Source organism: Gastrolobium bilobum, unplaced genomic scaffold (genome assembly GCF_033153095.1).
Source record: "Gastrolobium bilobum isolate Gb01-03AN ecotype WA unplaced genomic scaffold, APGP_CSIRO_Gbil_v1 utg24462, whole genome shotgun sequence".
In the NCBI taxonomy this organism is placed as follows: domain Eukaryota; kingdom Viridiplantae; phylum Streptophyta; class Magnoliopsida; order Fabales; family Fabaceae; genus Gastrolobium; species Gastrolobium bilobum.
Genome location: NW_026897771.1, coordinates 210,181 through 212,818, shown reverse-complemented (window position 1 = coordinate 212,818; position 2,638 = coordinate 210,181). Strand labels below are relative to the sequence as shown.

General features: G+C 32.5%; 1 protein-coding gene across 1 annotated transcript; it reads right to left on the bottom strand.

The window, feature by feature from the left end:
* Window positions 1-640: 640 nt before the first annotated feature.
* LOC133310132 (small polypeptide DEVIL 3-like) lies at window positions 641-966 on the bottom strand. Its single transcript, XM_061511027.1, has one exon. It carries the CDS (start codon window positions 940-942, stop codon window positions 808-810), a length of 135 nt encoding a protein of 44 aa, XP_061367011.1. The 5' UTR covers window positions 943-966; the 3' UTR covers window positions 641-807.
* Window positions 967-2,638: the final 1,672 nt, after the last annotated feature.

The window sequence follows — 2,638 nt, the reverse complement described above, 5'->3', positions numbered from 1 at the left end:
CCAAACTTATTTCAAAATGCAATATATAACGTAACTTCGAGTTGACAAGACCTCAACAAATAGAGCCTACGTAAAAGACACAGCACACTCATGAGCTAATAAGCACCTATTTGTGTCCTTCTTTTGTAGGTATATATATAGGCCTTAACATTTTTGCTTTTCATTTTTAACTTTCACTTTGACCTTTAAAGGCAACATTCTCCTCCATCTAATCAGGAAACTTTCAATTATTTATTTGGTTTGTTTTTATTACAACACAATGCAATTTAACCTTGAAACTTATACTAAAACACTTTAGAAGTACCTCATTATCATTAACTCATTCTTAATGAATGTTCGATTTCTCTTGTACACTACGAGAACCAAACCATACAAAAAGAATACAACATGTGAATTATGAAAAACTTTTTAAAATGGTGTATGATAATAAAGCCATGATTTCAATGGAAATTGGTGAACCATCGTGAAGAAGATTATTTCATCTATAGCTAAAGAGTGCTTGAAACAGAATCAAAGAAAGAAATCTATTCCTGGGGCAGAATAAAAACTGAAAAATTCACTACTAAACTTTTGCACGTAGAAAACATACATTTTTTGAGGCATGATATGAAGGAAAATTGTCTCTAACATTAACCTTTCTCTGCTATTTACATGGGGAATAATAAAGAGCATAACACATAACCCTTTTTCTGCATGCTTGAACTTGGATCCTTGGCTATGGCTCTGAGGACTCTTTGAGTTTGTTTTAGTCCACGATTTGAGCAAAGACACAAACGTGAATTAAACAATATAATACTTGGGAAGTTTTCAATCATGCCAACAGAGAAGCATGACTACACATCTTCTTATAATGTATAGTCTTCCTTTATGCTCTCTGAGGTACCCTCCAAGCCTTCTGCATGATACCTTCTTCTTTGAAGCTCTCATGGATTCACTACTCATATTTGTATATAACAAAGACCCCCAAACCTTTTCTATACCCCTTTCTTTTCTTTTTCTGCTTACACTTTGTAGTGTACACACAGATAGATAAACTGAGAGTACACAGACAGATAGACAATATGTGTGTGTGTTGAAACTTGAAACCCCTTGAAGCAATGTTTCAAATGGGACTCCAAAGGGCTTCTTATAGAACAAATTGTGTGGTCCTTGGTTCCGAAAGAAAATGTAATAGGCCCCCCCAATTCAGATTCCATGCCCCCATTTTCTCTTTCTCTCTCCCTCTGCACCAACATTTATGTGGCATCAACCACCAAGATAAGTGGTCGGCCATTGAGTAAAACAAAAATAATAATAATTTTTAAGTGATGCCTAAATAAAAAGCCAATGTTATCTTAGATATTTGTGCTTTCCATGGTTTTGTGGCTATGTAATAAGAACCTCATAATTATTAGGCCAAGAAACAATGAAGCTTCCTTGTAATGTCGTTTGACTAGATTCTCCAATTATTAATTAGCTTATTCATATCAGCATGAAATTTCCTCTTCAAATTAAGTAAAATTAGCTATTGTACGTGCTGAGTTGTTTTTTTTTAACACCGATTAACATGTTGTATATTAGTTAGGTAAAAAGCACAATACTATAGTGTTAATTTTGGTCTTACCCATGTTCCTGTACCAAAATTTTATAGGTTCTGTGCAAAACTAACAGATGTCTACATTCTATATCTTGCACTAGATTGTCCCAAAACTGTAATGGCAGGTTTATAGTCAAAGTTAGGCATGTGATTTCAAATATGGGATATAAAGACAAGGGTGTGTCAGAGAAGGTTATCTTAAAGGACATTAGAGTATTGCTTCAAAAAAAAAGAAAAAAAGAAAAAGGACATTAGAGTATAAATGTAAAATGGTTGTGGCTCCACAAGTAATGGTCTAATTAATGTGCTTAGCCGTGTGGCAATGAGGAAGGTTCTTTCTCAATGTAAGTCCACAAATATAGTAAAAGATCAAAGTTATTTAATGATCATTTTATTTGTTTTATTTATGTTTTTATCTGTTACCGTATAATTTATTTTTTTCCCTGTTGCCTGAGCCTATAAGCTTGAAGCCCAAAAAATGAGTCTTTATTTGGCAATTGACATAGAATGTGAAAGCTAGAAAATACTGCTGAATCTGAAATTTTTGGGACCGGTGACTTCTTCAAACGCGACCAATTATTACAATATTTAGGGCTTCATCTTAATTTAATTAATAACAAGCATAATCCCACATGTTTTGTCTTGTGCTCCACCCATATCACTTAGATTATTAGCAGTTTCCATTTATCTATTTTCTCTTCTCTTTGGTAGCATAAATAAAAGTTTTGTCGCGCCCTATTAGGTCATTCATTGGTGGCATCATGAATACACTCTATATATATTCATTAAACTGAATTTCTCTTAATGGTGACAGCAAAATGTCAAATTAATGGACTTTTTTTCTTTTCTTTTCAATAAAAATTAATTAATTGCACGATCAAGATAGCTTAACCTCTTATTCAAAAAAAAAAAAAAAAAAACTGTGGCATAATAAGATAGTTTATCTTTATATATAAACTTGAATTTATTATATTTATTTCCATTGTTTCCATCACAGAGTCAAGTCCTCAATAGTCAAATTCACTTTTTTTATTCTCAATGAAGTCAGATTTTTATTAAGGG

Excerpts from the sequence above, each read along its gene's own strand:
- LOC133310132 (XM_061511027.1), bottom strand. The coding sequence starts at position 942 with ATGAGTAGTGAATCCATGAGAGCTTCAAAGAAGAAGGTATCATGCAGA.